Here is a 17,500-nt window from a genome sequence, read left to right as displayed (position 1 = left end):
CCATACACTGGGTCAGAAAAGATCTTCGTTTGCACGATAACCCATCTCTTTTAGAAGCAGTCAAAGGGAGCGACACAGTAAGGGTAATTTACGTTTTGGACACCAAAGTGGATCACACAACGGGAATCGGTCTGAATTTGTGGAGGTTTTTACTTCAGTCTCTAGAAGATGTGGATGATAGCCTTCGTAAACTTAATTCCCGACTTTTCGTGGTGAGAGGACAGCCGGCCGATGTGTTTCCTCGCTTATTTAGGGAATGGAAAACCTCCTTTTTGACATTTGAAGAGGATTCTGAACCCTTTGGAAGGGAGAAAGACGCTGCGATTCGAATGCTTGCCCAAGAATCCGGGGTAGAGGTGGCAGTCCGACGATCACACACCCTCTATGACCCTCAAATGTGAGTGAAACAAAGGGAATGTAAACTTAAGTTTCACAGTAATAAAGCCATACTTAGTTTAATGTGGGGTTCTCCATTACGAGTAAAATCGTGTGGCGTTAGACAGAAGAAAATCTACAGGATTGAAAGGGTTAATTAATTTATAATCGAACAGGGAAATTCATGCTGGTTAAGGTTTAATTAGTTAATCTAGTTAGTTAGTTTACCAGTTTCAGCACTTGGACTCCTTCAATTTGACTACTGTCTGTTTTGCTGTTATGAGGTCTCATCGATCAGTGGTCCATTCAGAAGATTATGCCAAGTCGACCACATTGCTGAAAGAAAGGCCAGACCACAACACCGGGAAGTACATGCACATTCGACATGTGTGTTCGATCTTTAACTTCCCCAGTTTTATTAATTAATAAGTTTCACGTTACCATTAGGACGTTTTCGACCAACCTCTAAAGACACCAATAACAAACAACAGAAATGTACGACCTCATTTCCATGCGAAGAGACAGTTCAGATCTCTCGTCAAACCAGTTTTGGCCAGAGGCAGGGATGGCGCAGTGGTGAGAGCACTCAACTTCCACCAATGTGGCCCGGGTTCAATTCCCAGAGTCGGCGTCATATGGACATGGACCATCAAAACAGTTTGGCCTTTTCCGCTCGGGCCGAAGTCACGCAAAGCTGCTTCTCACAACAGCTGTTGAGAACCAGTTTTCGATTTGTCTAATCAGAAACTCCTTGAAACATAATGTTCAATCAGCGAACCAGGACAAATTCTGTCCCATTTTGATGACATGGAAATGAGGTTCTGGGGTCGTGCCACCAGAGGCATTTCTTTTTCTGTCCTCAACCGTTGATTTGGAATCACTGAGTGTTCTCTCCGACCTTGAAAAAAAATTGCTCTGGCACCTAGGGTATTAATAACCAGCTGTGCAAAACAATGCAAAACCTGGAATTACCGACATCAAAAATTAAACAATCATCTCAATGAACTTGCATTCATCTCTCAAACACCCTAAATTTAGACCTATAATTATTACATGATTGGACATAAGCCTAGGTCAACTATTGGCACACATTCAAAGATTGTGATATTCGTAGCTGGAAACTAATTACTTTGTACAAGGGAGCAAAGTACAGACTCTTTTATTACTACTATAATGTTCTTTTGGGTTGTCTCTGCAACTGTGTGACAGAACAAATTCCTCAGTCTCAAGTATGACAAACAACTGTGAACTTCTACAATATCTGGTTATGCTTCAGCTGCACACTTGTCTTTGTTGATTGTCATCCCAGCTGAGTGTAACTTCTTCATTCTCTGACTGAGAATAACTGCATGGGGCCCTAACTAAAATAAGGGACCTTGAAATTGACAAAATAGGCCACTCTCAAAAATACCATCATACACTTTGTTTGCCCTCCAAAATTTTGCATAAAGCATTGTTAACAATGATCCCAAGAGAAACTAAAAACAATTCTTATGCAGAATTTTGGAGGACAAACAAAGAGTATTATGGTATTTTTGAAAGAGTCCTATTGGAGAATGTGAAGGCTGTGGCCAATTGGGAGGGGGAAGCAATATTAATAGTGAAAGAGGCTCACAGGCAAAGGGAAGACAAGGTAGCAAATAGCCTGTGGTGCAGGCATTCGAAGGGAAAGAGAAGGGAGAATGAGGAGTTTACGCGAGGAAGAAGGGGAGGGAATGCTGGCAAGGACGCTATTGTTTTTCCCGTTCAGCCCCTTAATTAATATGCATACATAAGGCAGCTGCGAAATCTCTAAAACTGTCAAATGGCATATCCAAGCAAAACGTTTGTGGTAAAATTGCTCCATGCAGGAATGTTGTTTACGGCAACTTTTTCCCAAATAATTTCACGGATAGAGCGAAACAAAACGTGGTTGCCAAAACAAGGAGCAATTTTTCAACAACGTGTGTGGAGTTTGAGAAAGGAGTTTACTGGTGGAATACGGCTCAACAAATCTTGTGTGAATTTGTTCAGACCATCGCTGAAGAAGGAATTGTTTGGTGTTGTATGGGTTGAACGACTGAGAAATGTGGCTGGAATCAATGTTCTGAAAATACTCCACAACTTGTTTGCAATGCATGTACATGAATAAGGAAAATTAAATTTCGAATATCTATCCAAACGCTTTGCATCAGATCAAAAAGAGAGCATTGGTGGCAAATAAGGTTGATTTTAGATTATTTGCTCGAGAGCTCGAAAGCAGTGTGACGCTGAATTCAACCAATCAGAGGAGAGGATTAGGTTGGTGATTGACACAGATTTAATTCTAGCCAATCACGATTCTTACACTCAGAATCCGAGCGTAAATAAACAGGAAAAACAATAGCATCTTTGCAGGTGTTCCCTTCCTTTCTTCTTCGCTTCCTACCAACCATGCAGGCTAGGTAGCAAATGGCAACAATTGAGGACTTCCCCAGTCTTTCCTTCCCTTCAGTAGCCTTTTGAAATTCAATGGAACAGTGCTAAAAATATAGGTTAATCTTTTGACGATGCTTATATGGAGTCACATTTGCAATAAAGTCAGGTATCCAACATCTCTCTTTAAACCTAACAAATAAAAAAAAACTTATCCTTTAAGGCTGAGTTCACATTGCAACGATTATCAACAAGCAATAGGCCTAGGATGTTTTTTTCCTTTTAGAATCATTAAAAACAACAGTGGGACAGCACCTCTTACCTACAAGAAATTTCTGGCAATTGTACAGTCTCTGGGTTGCCCAGAGCACCCCTGCCCAACCTTAAATGTACATTTCCTGGCAGGCTGTTGTACTCCAGTCTCTGAAGATCATGAGGAAAAGTTTGGGGTCCCTTCTTTGAAGGAATTAGGTCTGGATGTATCAAAGCTCTCGGCTGAAGTTTGGCATGGTGGAGAAACAGAGGCCTTAATAAGACTAGACAGACATCTAGAGAGAAAGGTACAACTATTTTATTTGACATACATTATAATAAGGACCTTTTTGGATCACTTGTCTCGAGTTCCTATTTCAGATCAGCGTGGCCATGCTATTAATAATAAAGACCGCTTCTTGAAACTTTGGACTTCGCAATCCAGTTGAGAGAAAGAGGATAACAGAGGACGTTCCCCGCGACTATCACATGATCAAATATTACTGCTTCTACATGTACTACCTACTTTTACCACCACTTAAAAGTGCTGACTACTACCAGTTTTTGACTGGACCTAGAGACTGTTAAAGGGAACATGGGTTTGGGTGGATCTAGATGTTGTTAACCCATTCACACTTGAAGCATCCTCATTTGACGAGTAATTAATGGTCTGGTAATATTAGACAGAGTAAAATCTTTCAGGTGGGGAAGGATTATTAACTTTCTTCTCAGTCTTTGATTAGCAAAAAATGTTAATAATAAATGGTAGTACTCTCATCACATTTCTTCACAGGCCTGGATAGCAAGTTTTGAAAGACCTAAGGTCACCCCAAACAGTTTGTTTCCAAGCCCCACAGGATTGAGTCCTTATCTAAGATTTGGATGCCTATCACCTAGACTATTTTATCACAGACTAACACAGCTCTACCAAAAGGTAATTCTTGATGCAAAGTTATTAAGTGATCAAGTTATTTATGTGTCACAGTTAATGAGTTATAAATGGCTTCCTGTAATTTATGAAACGCAACGAAACAAAACGAAATGAAAATCTGCACTTTGCGAAATGAACTCAAATCTGTATTTTGCAAAATTATTATTAACGTAAAGAAAATCTATGCTATGCTAGGATCTCCACTAGCAATAGGGTGAATTGGTCACATGACATTTTTTATGCACACATCTGGTCATCTGTGAGGGAAATTATCATGCATTCGATGCCAAATATCAAGCCCAACTCAATATTGGATTATGTGGTGAAATGTAGCACAATTCATGATCAGCTTGGGCGTTTAACAAAGAAACATCACTTTAGGATTTAAATGATAAGGTGACTTCCTTCAAAGAGATGCCATTTTCAAGGGAAATAGTATAGGACGTATTGCTTTCTTCACAAACATTGATCACCTACTAGTACAGCCTCTGAGATTTTCATTTCACAAAATCCAGATTTGCATTTTAGTTTTCTTTTGCAAATTACAGTAAGCCTTATAAACTTAATGAGTCATTGGTCTTTAAGCCATGTTTCCTATATAGGTCTGTGATCTCCTCAGCCCAGAAGGGAGATTAACGACTATGGGAATAGCATTGGCTGCCTATGAAATTGAAGAGTTAAAGCAAGAGTGGGGCACATGTAAACTGGTATAAATGGCATACATAGAAGGTTACAAAAAAAAAAAAACAAAAAGATCCTTCAGGTGTTCACATCCTTCACATAGAAAACCTTTTTTTGTGTGGTGTGCGAGAAATTGTCTGTTAATTACAAAAGCATATTAACAATAATAATTGAGGTCTAATAATTACAGTATATCAAGGCCAGGTTACCTGTAGCCTCAATAATATTCCATTAAAATAAGTCAAGTCACTATGCTAACACTGTATAATTTAAAATGGATATGTTTGGACGATATGAGAGGCAGGAAGGTTTAACAAATAGTTATATACAATTAACCACAAAGACTAACCTAGCCCTAATATTATTGCTGATTTACCATGCCTCACAGGCATATGCCTCATTCAGCCACTGAGACAAGATGAGTAGTTTAAAATAATAACTTAAAAACCAACCCCAAGCTAACCCTAATAATTGAACTGATTTAACATCCCTAGCATATCTGACTCACATTCCTTGCCTGCCTCATGCTTTGTGTATAATTAAAATGGAAGATGGACTTCTACACAAAATGGAACCAGGCTTGAAATCCTAACATTTATAGGGGATTTGTCCCACCAGAAAGACAATTGCCATTGACAGAGTATAAACAACATAATATACTAATGTATATATTCATAGTTATTTAAAAGAGGGTAAACATATACAGTAAGTTCTTTTAGGCTATGTCATGAAACTAAGCGGTCCCTAATTTATATCCTAGGTAATATTTCAATTTTGAAAGCTGACTAAATCATTGAGAAAATATAAATAGACCATTAAAAAAGTAGTCAGTGGTTTTGGGTGGCTGCAATTTTTGAAAGCCCTTTATAAGGAAACAATACTACAAAAAAGCTCTTTTTAAGGCCTTCGATTACCATACAAGACAGGTTCATTAAGCAGGAATAAAGCATGCATCTGGTTCAAACAGTGCACTTGATTCATGAATGTATGGAATCACTAAAAAGCGGCCAGGAACTTGCCATTTAAAGCAAAATATAGATGGAAATCACAAGCCTAAAAACTTCAATTTTTTTTTTTTTTTTTTAGGTCAAAGGCAAAGATCCTCCAATTTCCTTATATGGGCAGCTTTTGTGGCGAGAGTTTTTCTTTACTGTGGCTGCCAACAACCCAAATTTCGATAAAATGGATGAGAACCCAGTGTGTCTACAAATCCCATGGACAATGAACCCAGAAAAGCTAAAGAAATGGGAGCAGGTTTGTATTATGATTACTTTTGTTGTTGTTATTATTATTATTATTATTATCATCCATCTAGCTCTGAGCTCAGGTTGTTCTCATGCCGACATACATCCCAAGGGAGCAAGTGATAACAAATTTAAATCAAGCACCTCCTTCCTTAGAATAGTGCCCTAAATTCGTAATAGCATAGTCTTCTGTAACAGTTCAATTCTAACACTTACCCCCAGTTTTTCAAGCCAAGTTCTTTAGTAACACTTCCAAAGGCCCCTGCAACAATTATCATCATCATCATCATCATCATCATCATCATCATCATCTAAACTTAAGTCAACTTTAGGGGGCTCGAAATAGTTTCTCCTTTTTTCAAACAAATAAACATATTCTGTTTTTAGATACCGTTAGGGTAATCATATCAAGACAAAATTTGGCCAGGGTAGTACCTTGGCCAAGATAGTACCCATCATAGATTTCTCACGTCACATTTTCCTCCAAAATAACGTTACCATGGCAACGATATAAGGCACTACTGGAGCGGCAAAAGCGGCCAGCCGGAAATGTCACGTTACTCCTAGAGCGGCCAAAAGCGGCCAAACAGACCGAGACTATTTTTGAGACTCTGTGCTCCCCGGGTCAGGCGATATTTGCCTACCTTTTGTTTTTATTGTTTAAAGTGAGTGTTGACCAATAAAAAATCTTGCCAACTGCGCATAAATTTAGCGCCCCCTTTATGGTAGAGAGCGGCTGTTTTGAACTGTTTACTCGCCTAGCGTTACATGAACTATCATAATGGCTACTGCACCGCATCCTATAAGCGAAGAAGAATATCGTGAGATTTTCGGATCGTCTGATGAAGAAAATAGCAATGAATCAGACGGTGAAAGTTCTATGGAGTCAGACAGATTTTGAAGGATTAGCGAGTCAGAGTGAAAGCGAATCAGACGAAGGAAGTTAGTGATGATGAAACTTCGTGGTCGCAAAATTGTGAGGACCCTGTTATCAACAATTTCACTTCCACCTCAGGAATCACAGTCGCTGTTCCCGACGAAGCAAACGAAAAATTCTTTTTCAACCTTATTTTCGACCTTCTATTATCAATTTAGTGGTCCGAGAAACCAACCGATATGCTCGGAAGAAATTAGCAAACACGCGAATTAGGCTTGACAAGTGGCAAGATGTCACGGCTCAAGAGCTTTGTGCATACTTTGGTATGTGCATTTTTATGGAAATAAACAGCTTGCCAAGAATTTCGATGTATTGGTCATCCGATTCATTTATTGGAAATAGCGGCATACAAAATGTAATGACCAAAAACAGGTTTGAAGAAATCAGTCAGTACATTCATTTCAATGATTCTTCACAAGAACCACCACGCGGTGCCGATAATTACGACCGATTATTCAAAAGTACGGCCAATCCTCGATAACATTTTAGAGAAAATTCAAAATGTTTTTGAGCCGTCGAAAAATCTTTCGATTGACGAGGGAATGATAGCATTTAAAGGAAGACTATCATTCCGCCAGTACATGCCCGCTAAACCAACAAAATATGGCATAAAAGTCTGGATGGCGGCAGACTCAAGCAATGGCTACGTGTCAAATTTTTCTGTTTACCTCGGACAAGAGGGAAACGAACATCGCATTCATGGCGTTGGATATGATGTCGTGATGAAAATGGCGACTCCTTTCCTTAATAAAAACAGGCACATATTTTTTGACAATTTTTTTTCGAGTTCTATCCTCTTTGATTGTCTTCTTGCTCAGAACACTTATGCATGTGGAACAGTTCGCTGCAACAGGAAAGACTTACCGCCGTGTGCAAAACAAAAGCTCAAGGAGAGATAGTTACTGCGCAGCGTGGCGCTCTAGTTTTCACTAAATGGCATGACAAGCGAGATATTTCTTTCTTGTCGACAAATGTTTCCCCGAGTGAACCCTCCAGACCAGTGCAGCGAAAGAAAAAAGGGCAAAATATTGAAATTCAAAAGCCGCGAGTAGCTGATGTTTACACCGCTTTCATGGGAGGAGTTGATCGCGCAGATCAGCTTCGCTCATTTTATTATACAGGCTGGCAATCACGAAAGTGGTACAGATATATTTTCTGGTTTTTGCTCAATTTGTCCATCTGCAATGCCTTCGTCCTATTCAACATTCATCGTGGAGAACGACGTAAGAAACCATTGCTGGACTTCAGGCTTGAACTTGCCAAGCAACTTATCCGTGGCTTTTCTCAAAGAAAGAGGAAGAGGCGCTCCCTTGATGTTCCAAGCGAAACTGCTTTGGATCCAGGACAGCATATTTCTGTCCCTGTAGAAGGGAGAAAGAGGAAATGTGTAGCGTGCATCAAAGCTGGCAGGAGAACCCCGAAAGGTTACAAAGTGGAGACGCGTTTCGAGTGCAAACTCTATAAAGTTGCGCTCTGTCCCACATGCCACAATGAGTTCCACATGCAGGCGGAATAAACTCTGTTGAGCTTACCTGTTCAAGCTACAATATCTTAAATTGACTACTTAACTGTTTTATGAAATCTTTTTAGGGAATACACCATGTTTCAAGTTGCTTTACATGTTACTTTTTCAACAAACCAATTGTGGTGCCGACATTAATGGCGGCAAATTTGAATTTTATTTTCAGTTCTGTACTTTCCTGAGGCAGTGCCTAATGCTGTTAACAGATTAATTGCAGTCAAAGTTATGAATGAGTGAAATAACAATCAGACTGTATTTTGTTTCCCATTTTGGGATGTAACATTCCATTAAAATCTACTGAGCATGCATGTTTTGATTTTGTGTTGAAGTCTTGGTGCTGCCTAATTAAGTATTCACAGAAACCCATAAGGGTTGAAACGTGTAACGGCCCCTTGTGTGCTGGGAAACAAGTTTCTGAATATTCGATTTGCTAAGTACCATATTTGGAACAACAAGAGCGAGGGGTTTCCAAATATGGTACTTAGCACTGAAACATTCAACCAATCAGTTTGCACTGAATATTCGGAAGCTGTGAACGTGTGTTACACGTTTCAACCCTTATGGGTTTCTGGTATTCAGGAACCAGTGGTTTTGGGTCTAATTAGCATATAGTAGTGAAAGGGTTTTAATAAAATCAACATATATTGTCTTTTTTGAAAAAACGGGACGGTGAAATCTTCCCATTCAGCGTTACCAGATAATGTTAGAAATAATCTCTAAAATATTTAAAATTCAACAAAATCTGTTGGTCTAAGTTTTTTTGAAGTGTGTCGCTAATTTCTTTTTTCACCTGCAGAATTTTTTTAAATTTGAAAGACAAACGTTTTAAATTAATCTAAGCTAACATGCAAAAAATGAAAAAAATTCACCATCCGGAAGCAGAGATATAAGCGAGTAAAGGTGCAAAATCAGAAAAATGAGGAGGTTACAAGATTGGCATTTACGCAGGCATCACCCGCGCATTCGAGTGTACACGCGAGTGAAGCGACAGGCCAACACAAACAGATTTAAGTGACCATGAAACCGATTGTGTAAAGTTTTCGTGAATAGGAGATGTCTATTTATATTCCATATGTATAGGAATTAGAAACTAGCGGTATTTATATATTTCTGGTGATGGGCCACTTTGAATCGTGAGCTGACGTGAACAGCTTTTAGAATTGAGTGTGTGGCTTACACGCGCGTGCACTCAACCGAAAACCCTTTTTGAGCCTCCTTAAATTACAAGTCTGGTACTTGTGGATACATTTATCCTAGCAATTTCCTATTTAGTGATTGCAGGTAAATGGCAGATACCTATGTATGTTGATTTAAGAATATGCAAAGCTTTCACAATTTCATAATTTTTAGCAGTTATCCACTTTTGGTACTTTCCTATAACATTCATTCTATCAGCGACTCCTACAGTATTCAATTTATCAATCAGTTATTTGTGATACCCTGACAGAAAATCCAAAACTACTGCAACATTAACCTGGTAAACACTATAACTGGGGTACAGTCTCTTTAAACCTGCTTTCAGATCAGCATATTTCACTGCTTTAAATGCTTAATGTGAATGCTTTGTTTATTTATGGTGGATTAGTGCACTTACCTATCAAGCTAGTTTAGAGGCACTCTGCAGCTAATAAATCATGTGAAAGTAACAAACTTAACAGAAACATTATTAAGAACCCCTGGCAGGAAGAGTTGAATTTGGGACGACCGGAAACAAATCCAAACCAGAGGTCAGAATGGGATTAAAATCCGGAGCATCCGCATGCAAACCCAATGCCCTAACCACTTGACCATGCCGCCTCTGTTTTATTATTAATTACTATTATTATTTTCATCTTTGTGAACTGGATGATCTTTTTCCAGTTACCTTCCTAAGGGAGCGAGTCATAGCCCATGATCAAAGGTCGGTTAGAGCTTTCGCCTTTTACTCCACAGCTCTAATACTTTTCTCAAAATCCTTGCTGTTCCTATTACTATTATTATTATTATTATTATTATTATTATTATTATTATCGTTGTTGTTTGTCAAAATTTGATTTGCTTAGTTGTAGCCAAAGACAAGCTTTAGCACAATATTTATTTTATTTATTTGTTAACTAAGGCAAGTAATACTGCTAAATTTGTTCTGCATGTGCAGATTTAGTGTACAGAACAAATGTTAGCAACGACAAGCCTTAATGATCCCAGTTTAACCTTGGTTACCCACCTTGGTAACCAAGGTGCACTACCGGTAATATCGTTCAAATGGGTTTTCAAAGGAGTAGGATTTCAGGCAAACATTTGCATGGCTGGCTCTTCTTTTGTACATGTAGTGCAGAAAAGCAAGCTATGCAAATTACATATAAACTAGTCATGACAGTACATGTAGAATCTTCTTTTGCCCGCTATGGCATCATTCACCCAACATTTGCCATATTTCACCACATACATTAATTGTTCACAGGGAAAGACAGGCTTTCCATGGATTGATGCCATCATGGTACAATTGCAACAAGAAGGGTGGATCCACCACTTGGCTCGCCATGCAGTAGGATGTTTTCTTACTAGAGGGGATTTATGGATTAGTTGGGAAGAAGGAATGAAGGTAAACATGCACGGTGGTGATAACAGAGATGACTGTAACAAGATAATCCCACCGCTGCCACCATGTATAGCTTGGCTAAAGTCTGATAAGTTTCAAAGTGATTTATTCTGTGATTCTTTAGCTATATTCAGTAAAAGCGGATTGCTGTGTATATTCACACCTTTAATACTGCATGTTTGATCAAGTTACAATCCAGTAATGAAATCATATGCACGCATTAGAAGATGTCAAGCATGGGATAATCTTGTTACTAACAATGATCACATATCTTTTGCTCTTCAGGTCATAAGAAAAAAATATTGATTGGTGGGTCAATAATGAGCCTATTCTATTATTAACAGGTGTTTGAGAGGTGGCTCCTTGATGCAGAGTGGAGTCTGAATGCAGGAAACTGGATGTGGTTATCATGCAGTGCATTTTTTCAGCAGTTCTTCAACTGCATATGTCCTGTTGGATTTGGAAGGAAGTTGGACCCAAATGGCGACTATGTCAGGCTAGTGAAAATTGTTTTGGATAGTTAAAACTCTTTGCTTCTGCATGAAATAGTGTGACTGGTTGATGTCACTGATTAATATCTGTGACCAAAACGTTTCGACAAATGATGAGAAACCAAAATCCAACTATTGGCCAAGACCTGGTTTCCATACATGCACGTGGTCCCCATCTTATTAAATCAATAACAGTAACATTGTCTTAAATTGAGTTGAGCCGATATTGAGTGTTTTAGCTCCATAAATGTTCATTTTTATCTTCAACATGGGCAATTTGTAAACAAGCTGAGTGGGTGAAACAAATCAAAGTCACTCCGAAACTGCCAAGATACATGGTAATCAATGTTACCATCCTATAAAAAATGGTCAGGGGTGTAATGATTCTTATCCTGCGTCACATTTTAATTCCATTCAATTTCAATTGTTGCCTTTCAATTTCAAATGTTTCAATTTGATTATTCAAACATTTTCTTGATTCTTATATGTTGCAACGAGGGCAGCCTGGGAAAACCAAAACCAAATGGAAATCAAAACATGAAAGCAAAATATTGCAAATGGAATTGAATTGACTGATCATAATAGCTGTGATTAAGGAGTTTGAGTAATGCTACTGTAGTGGTGACTGAGCCCGATTATTATTATGATTATTAATTTGTGGTCACTACCTTGGTATCATATGACACTCGTCCAGGAAATCCCTTAACTTCCCCACCCATCTTGTCCTGGTTTGCCCAGTTTGTTTTGTTTTGTTTTTTTTTTTTTAATTCAAAGTCATTCATTAAAGTCAAAAACGTAGTAAGACCTTGGGTTCTTCGCATTAGCTATTTTTTTGTCCACTTTCTTTACCATGATTGTCAGAATCATTATGTGGTATAATAATATATTTATAGGGTTTAAAACAGTATAATGCTATAATTTGTAGTCATAGTGAAGGTTCCTTTTAGCTACTATCACTAAATATATTATTAAAGTATTTTCAGGATTGCTTCAGATCAAATGGCAGTCCATTTTTAATTTAACCCGTTTTCAGAAAACTACGCATGCCTGGCTTTTACTTTTCTCACAAATCGTCATTTTTTGAAATGGACTTAACAGGTATGTCTCCTCTTTGGTTTTTAACAATCATTTTGGGACAATCATGGTACATCAGACTTTCTTGAAACTTAAATTCTCAAAACAGCAGCTTTGCACTTATGTACGTATGTCCAACAACTTTGGTTCTTTGAAAATTCATATTTTAGAAAAATTTCTCATGTTCAAATACGGTACTGCTTTAAGCCATAATAACGGAATACAGCTTTAAAGGTTTCAAAATGTTAATTAATACTGTCGTTTTCACCTAAGCGTGGACACGTCACAAGGAAAACATGCTCTAACTGGTTGCAAACATGACAAGTTTTGTCTTCAACCCTTCGAAGTTTGAGGGATGTTTATGCAAGTTTTCCTAGAATGGCAGCAAGACTGGATACAAAAGACTTTTTCTGAGAAATTAACCCTGATCTGATAAAGTATGCTTCAAATACGTTCAGTCAAACCATCACACACAAATGTTTGCTTGTGTCAATGGCTGCCAAACTCAAACTTCAAAGAACATGTTTTCCTGTTGTGTGTCCACGCGTAGATTAAAACGACGGTATTGTACAGTTTTAGAAGTCATGGGGAAAAGGTCTGAATAGTAGATTTCTTAAAAAGAAAGAAAGAAAGCAACTGCAGAGAAGTGGTTCAGAGTTTTCAGACAGACTTCAATCATCGCCACCTAAAAGGTGTCACTCCAATGCCATTTTTATGTGTGGTTAATAATAAATTATTATTTTCATTATTTCATTTGAAAGCATGGTCTGCAACTTGGCGAAGAATGAAAAAATAAAAAGTTGAATGCAAAATCAGAAAGACTTAAAAGACATTCCTTATTATGTGTTATTCAAGAAATCTATGACTTAGGCTCTCTTTCCCATGAATTGTCCCGAAAGTGATTGAATTTTCAATTCTTCCGGATATCAGATCGATCGAGTAATATCATTTTGTGACCACACTTATTTAAGTATATTGAAATAATTATATTACCAGGTAATTTCATTTCTTATGTTTATGTTTTTTTTTACTATGATTGCTTGTAATCTCACAATGTGATTGACTAATTTGCCATTGTTGTTAAGAATCTAGACAACCATGCTCGCGTCAACTTTCTCTTCTTGTAATAGCCAATCAGAATGCTCATTTTACAAAATAAACCAATCAGATTTCAAGAAAGTTACAGCCATCACTTGCTCTTTCTTTGTGTCACTAACTTGGCAATACTCTGAAATAAACATTTTCTTTGACTTTGTGGTGAAAAAAACAATATATATAATGTGGTTCAGCATGCTCAAAATTTGTGCGCCAAGTGAGTCCACAACATTTTGAACACTGTGATTTATGAATATCGTTGCGGATAAGAGTTTTTAGACAATGCTAAACCACATTCAATTTGTTAAATTTTAAATATATTACATGATGAGGAAAGAGAGGATACAATTTTTTTAAAAATGCAGTTGCCTATCTCTTTAACTTAAATTTCAACTGATTCTGCATGACTCAGCCAGCCAAAACAAATATTGTGGTTTTGATGAAGTGAAACCCATGCCAAACGGTCTGCTTTTTTGTATTCCACTGATCAAGAGAGCCATTAAACAAAAGAGTAGGTGTTTTAATTAAAACAGGACTTTTAATCGAGACACAGAAGTACCTGAGCTTAGTTTCATGCATTTTCAAATCTCAACTTACATGTTAATACTTTTGCCTGTAGCATCCCACATCAATATACTTTCTGTTGGATCCTTTCTTTCATTGTGTGTTCACCTAAAGTAGTTTGTTTCCAAATCCTGTTGATCTAAAGAACACTATTTTTTTTTACTTTTCCAGAAAATACCTTCCAGTTCTAAAAGGGTTCCCAGCAAAATACATCCACGCTCCTTGGACAGCACCAGAAAATGTACAGAAAGCTGCAAGATGCATCATAGGAAAAGACTATCCCAGACCCATGGTGGATCACCATAAAGTCAGCAGTGCCAACCTGGAGAAAATGAGAAATGTTTTCAAAGCACTTTTGTGCTACAAAGAGTCCAGTAAGTGCATTTAAGTTATCATGGCTTCTCAACTGAATAAACAAACAGTTTTCCAAAGAGTGTGGTCAATCAAAGCAATATTAATCGTTGTTGTAAAAGACATCAGATACCACCATTTACCGTAAAGGTAACAAGGTCATGGTAGTACAGTATGAACTGTGTACTCAACTGATTACTCCCTTAGATTAGGAGCTTTTCAGAGCCAATGAAACAAATTATCGAAGTTATTCATTAAGTCAACTACCAATCACTAGATGAATTTTGCAATCACTTGTAAACATATGTTGTAATACCCAGTGAAATACAGTTTGCCATTCTCTAGCTGGTGAGAGTGGTATACCGCTATATACATCTGACTGAGAAAATTATGGATGATGTACTGCTTCATTAAATAAAATTAATGAAAACACTGCATAATTTGGTATTATTTCATGGAGAATTCATATTAAAAACTTGTGCCTTAATTATATATACCGGTAATGCTTCAGAAGGGACCGTATCCAGATGCCTTGAAACAATAAACCTTCAGCTGTAGTTTACTGCTATTTTAATCACATACAATCAAACCTCCCATAAGCGACAACCCTCATTAGCATATGGTAACTGCAGAGACTTGCCCATGCACCAATGCTTATCTAAACCCATGTAATGACTTTTTGTAGTCACGAGAATATTTAAGCTTTAAAGTATTTATTCAGAGTATCATGGTTCACGCGACAGGCTGCATCTCTTATGTACCAAATTTCTCAAAAGAAGAACCAATTAAGGCAAAGTGCATGGTTGTGCCCAGAAAATGGTCCAATACAGGGGCCGGATATGGACTAGAAATCCCATCTGAATACATTTTTTTACGGAGACAACAAGACATTGATACCTTTGATTAGGATATGACCTTGACTGAATCGGGAATGATTGTATTTGCTGCGCCAAACACCATACTTCGATTTTCGTACCATAGTTCCCTGAAACAGTTGGTTGTCCTTAAAAGTATAGTCAGTGATCAGGAAATCAGTTCTAATAATATTGACACTTCAGGTCGTCTCTTTCAAGACTGATAGAGTACAGTGTACATGCATTTTTTCTTCAAAATTGCAAATGTTTTATTATGTAAAAAGTGAATTTCTAGAGAAAAACGGCACTTCCCGTTGAGAAATTTTCCTCTCTTACACTACCTAAGATTGCAATTAATGTTACATCGCCTTATTATCTTATTTGTGCTCTATTACCTGGCAAGTGTTAGCTTATGGGAGGTTAGAAGCAAAAGATAATTTCAAACTGTTAGTTAAGTGGTTGCTCTTGGTCGCTTACGAGAGGTGGTCGCTTACAAGAGGTTCCATATATAGTGATTTTACTTGGAAACTTTTGGTATTTTGGAAAAGTGGTTCCTGAGGAGAGGTGGTCACTTACGAGAGGCGGTTGCAACCAGAGGTTCGACTGTGTAATAACAAAATAAATTCTTAAAGTATTTTCACCTGACATGTTTTTTGCACCAATACAACAATTTAGGCAAGGGTGGAAAGTTTCGATTTGATCGGCACATTAGCTGGAACCAAAAAAACCCTTAATTAATTCCTACCCTTAACCGAATCCGAATATCTCCTTGCTTGTCCAGGATGGTTTTGTTGGCATATTTTCAAGATTGCTTTTCACATTCCATCCTTATAGAATATACAGGGTTCGTACGCGTCTTGAAAACCCTTGAAAACCCTTGAATTTTGAGAGTACATTTTCAAGTCCTTGAAAATCTCTGCTCTTCATTCCTGGTCCTTGAAAGTCCTTGAATTTTTTCTGACCCACATAACTTCAGTAAAAATAATCAACCACGCAAGTCAGCATGTCATAAAAACGCAACAAGCTGTGGGGTTGAGAATGGTTACCAGTGCCTTTGCATTATTTTCACACATCTACGTTGCGGAAAATGAGCAAGAATTGTACTGTCAGTCTATTTCCATGGGTAAATTCTTCAACGTAAATAAAAAAGAGGTCCTTGAAATTTCAAAATTTGGCCCGTGAAAGTCCTTGAAAAGTCCTTGAATTTTTGGTCTGAAAAAGTGTACGAACCCTGAATATATAATTAGACTAAACTCAGGCCACTAAGGGGCCACCTTCACATAAAGAGAAACTAAATATAGAAAGAAACGAATCCGCTCCAATTTGCGATCAGCAAATAATGTGGATTCCTGTTAATTGTCCCTAAAATGCATCTAGTCACCTGCTGAAAAATTGCTCGTTATCAACATGCATGGAAGACCAGCAATGACCAGAACCAGGTTGCTGACCAGCGGTTTTCATTAAAACAATGGTTTGCTGGGGGTGCTCAGTCTCGCGGGCTCAGAAAACCTGGTTGTGGTCATTGTTATTCAAGGTTTTTCTATCAACATACATTGGACACTTAACCCGTGTCTGTTTTGGCAGCTAAGCGACCGCATCTGTTGCTCAAAAAAATCTTGCTAGGGTACCGGGACAACACTTTTGACCCAGCCGTGTGTGGTGTTGGACAGAAAAATCAGTGATGCTTTCTTCTTTTCAGGTGTTGTGGTTACCTCAGAGAAACCAGATGGAAGCAAGAACAAGCAGGCAAAGTTAAAACAACAGATGCTCAATCTAGAAGACAAGGAAAACCTATGAAGTTTTTCGTTTTAACATTTTCTAAGAATAACTCGTGAGCCATGGCTTCAATTTCTGAAAAAAATAACTGATATCATGAGTGCAAATTAAGAGTGTTGCAGTTATCAAACTTTCCCACTGATTATTGTGCACAAGGCTACAATGTGCGTGAACTGTCATGCTGTCTTCTTGGTTTTATGTTGTATTTGTCGTTGTTGTTTTGTGATGTAGTGTTTTTGAAGGAATAATATGAAGTTGTATTAATAAAACATGAAATTAACAGAAAATAGTTTATAATAAATAAATCACTTAAGAGTGAGTTGATGCAAGCATGCACATGCTATGTCACATATTTATATGAAAGATCATTTTTGACAGGAT

At 37.8% G+C, this 17,500-nt stretch overlaps 1 protein-coding gene across 2 annotated transcripts in view; it reads left to right on the top strand.

The window, feature by feature from the left end:
- The window catches only part of LOC138007924 (cryptochrome-1-like), an 18,526-nt gene that overhangs the window by 291 nt on the left and 735 nt on the right, over window positions 1-17,500 (top strand). The window contains exons 1-8 of one of the 2 annotated variants that reach the window (XR_011124135.1): window positions 1-397; window positions 3,056-3,329; window positions 3,815-3,955; window positions 5,720-5,887; window positions 10,777-10,917; window positions 11,259-12,503; window positions 14,310-14,512; window positions 17,043-17,500. The exon at window positions 1-397 is cut by the window's left edge and continues 263 nt beyond it; the exon at window positions 17,043-17,500 is cut by the window's right edge and continues 735 nt beyond it. Coding sequence is in view for 1 of the 2 variants with exons in the window: in XM_068855053.1 (XP_068711154.1) it covers window positions 1-397; window positions 3,056-3,329; window positions 3,815-3,955; window positions 5,720-5,887; window positions 10,777-10,917; window positions 11,259-11,410; window positions 14,310-14,512; window positions 17,043-17,140 (1,574 nt within the window). In the remaining variant the exon portion in view is untranslated. The remainder of the gene's footprint in view (window positions 398-3,055; window positions 3,330-3,814; window positions 3,956-5,719; window positions 5,888-10,776; window positions 10,918-11,258; window positions 12,504-14,309; window positions 14,513-17,042) is intronic. The other variant, XM_068855053.1, reaches the window with a different exon arrangement.

The sequence above is a fragment of the Montipora foliosa genome, chromosome 6 (assembly GCF_036669935.1).
Source record: "Montipora foliosa isolate CH-2021 chromosome 6, ASM3666993v2, whole genome shotgun sequence".
Taxonomy (NCBI): Eukaryota; Metazoa; Cnidaria; class Anthozoa; order Scleractinia; family Acroporidae; genus Montipora; species Montipora foliosa.
Note: the sequence above shows the minus strand (reverse complement) of the source record. Positions and strands in the feature narration are given on the sequence as shown.